Source organism: Trypanosoma conorhini, assembly GCF_003719485.1.
Source record: "Trypanosoma conorhini strain 025E chromosome Unknown Tco_14.4_contig_00829, whole genome shotgun sequence".
Lineage (NCBI taxonomy): Eukaryota > Euglenozoa > Kinetoplastea > Trypanosomatida > Trypanosomatidae > Trypanosoma > Trypanosoma conorhini.
The window spans coordinates 4,574-6,557 of record NW_021704920.1 but is presented as its reverse complement, the minus strand read 5'-3'; the positions used below and the strand labels follow the sequence as shown (position 1 = coordinate 6,557).

The window sequence follows — 1,984 nt, the reverse complement described above, 5'->3', positions numbered from 1 at the left end:
AGTACTCTCGGTTATACCGAGGGGAAGCTAAGAGTCGGTCCTTCCTGAGTGCTACTACGTGTTGGAAGGTCTAGTACCCTGTCCAAGGGGAACCGTTTCGCATCATTATCTTGCTCCTGTAGTGGGAGTGGGGATGCGGGTAGGTCAAAATGCACAGATGCTTTGATGGAGTTAGGGCATCGAACGGAGACCCTCCATCAGACAACGTGCTCTCCGCCGTTGGCCTGCGCCCGCAGTTTTTCATCTCCGATCAGCCGCGCAAGCGGCACAAGGGGGCTTTAGTGGGTATGGATGCACTCTCCAGCATCGAGTCCCACATCACCGCAGTGCCAGACATTGTGGTATGCGTAAGTGCATTTCCTCCTCGTTCTGTGGGCGCACAGCCAACGTCGGTTGTCGTAAAACGCACACTGAAGAAAAGAAAAAAAAACAACCGGACGTCCCTGGCGATGCCGGCCACCTCACCGTGGTGCCAGGGTCCAGTGCCCCGTCCAGGGGGAAGCCAAGAGCCCGCATTATACTCAGTCGCTGTTGACTGGGGCGGGCGGCAGGCTGTCGACAACCAGAGAGAGAGAGAGCAAGCAGCATCACCGGCACTCTGGGGTGAATGAAAGTGGAAGAACGCTCTCCTGCACGTGCGAACGTGCTCTTTTCATAGTAGTTGCCGGCTCCTTTTTTAACGGAGGCGGGGATATTGATGAATAATGTGGGACTCGATGCTGGAGAGTGCATCCATGCCCACTAAAACCCCCTTGTGCCGCTTGCGCGGCTGATCGGAGATGAAAAACTGCGGGCGCAGGCCAACGGCGGAGAGCACGTTGTCTGATGGAGGGTCTCCGTTCGATGCCCTAACTCCATCAAAGCATCTGTGCATTTTGACCTACCCGCATCCCCACTCCCACTACAGAAGCGAAATTTAATGCGGGATTGGTTCCCCTCGAACAGGGCACTAGACCTTCCAACACGTAGTAGCACTCAGGAAGGACCGACTCTTAGCTTCCCCTCGGTATAACCGAGAGTACGGACCCTGGCACCACGGCGAGGTGGCCGGCATCGCCAGGGGAAAAACGCCGGCATTCCGCCACCCAAAGGCGCAGCGGGTCGCGCGGCCATCTTTGCCCCGGCCATCTTCGCCGCGAGAAAGCCGCCCCCACCGCCTGGCCGGGCAGACTTTGGCGAGGCCCCCCGCATGCCGAAGGGTGCGACGGAGGCCTCCGCCCAGGCCCCCTGCGTGCCACGCGGCGGTTCCCGCCAATTCGATTGCCCGCAGCGGGCTTCCCTTCCCGCTCGGGGGGCGCGGGCCCTGAGCGGCCAAGGGCGCTCCGGCCCTCCGCGCGCCGCCGCCCGCCTCCGGGCACGCGGCCTTCGTGAAAACCCGCCCCCTCCCGCCCGCAGCCTGCAGGGGGCGCAAAAGACCCCCACCGGAAGCGACAACGGCAACGCCCGCGCCGCCGGGGCACGCCCCCGCGGGGATTCCCTCGACTTCTGCCGGGGGGCTGCGGCCGCGTTGGCGCCGGCTTCCTCCAGCCGGCACTCGCGGCCGTATTGCCGCCCACGGCGTCTCTCGCGACCCCACCGCCGGCGAGGAGGGGCCCCCGTCCCTTTGCAGCACCCCGCGGCAGGGGGCGAAGCCCGTTTCTCTTCATGGTCGCCGCGGGCCTCGCTGGCGCGGGGCGCCGAAAGGAGAAGCCGCGCAAAAGCCACCGGCCGCAACATCCTATTGTCCCTGACAAGTGCCTATTCCGCCGCGGCTGGCGCTTGCCAGTGTGCCTTTTGAGCGTGTTTCGCAACGTCTTGCCACGATGCGCAAAACAGCGGCGGCGGCAGGACTGCCTCTTGACAGGGGGAGTGGTTGCAGAGAAGGCGGGGGAAGAAAGAGGTGACACACGAGCTGCGGCGGGCGCAGCGCACCGGGGACTGCCCGCGCGAGACCGCACGCAGCCGCAGGGGCACAACATTGGCAGGGGCGGCCGAGGAAGCCTCC

General features: G+C 64.1%; 3 protein-coding genes across 3 annotated transcripts in view; 2 read left to right on the top strand and 1 right to left on the bottom strand.

Moving 5' to 3' along the window:
- Positions 1-149: 149 nt before the first annotated feature.
- Positions 150-611, top strand: Tco025E_08628 (uncharacterized protein; the record flags this gene model as incomplete). Its single annotated transcript, XM_029375472.1, has 1 exon — positions 150-611. The coding sequence occupies one exon, from the start codon at positions 150-152 to the stop codon at positions 609-611; it is 462 nt and encodes a 153-aa protein (XP_029224418.1).
- Positions 612-992: 381 nt separating this feature from the next.
- On the bottom strand, positions 993-1,646 carry Tco025E_08627 (sialidase; the record flags this gene model as incomplete). The annotated part of the gene is made up of 1 exon (XM_029375471.1): positions 993-1,646. The coding sequence occupies one exon, from the start codon at positions 1,644-1,646 to the stop codon at positions 993-995; it is 654 nt and encodes a 217-aa protein (XP_029224417.1).
- The window catches only part of Tco025E_08626 (uncharacterized protein), a gene marked incomplete at both ends in the record, with an annotated part of 672 nt that continues 332 nt past the window's right edge, over positions 1,645-1,984 (top strand). Inside the window, one exon of the mRNA XM_029375470.1 lies at positions 1,645-1,984. This exon is cut by the window's right edge and continues 332 nt beyond it. Coding sequence (XP_029224416.1) covers positions 1,645-1,984 — 340 coding nt within the window.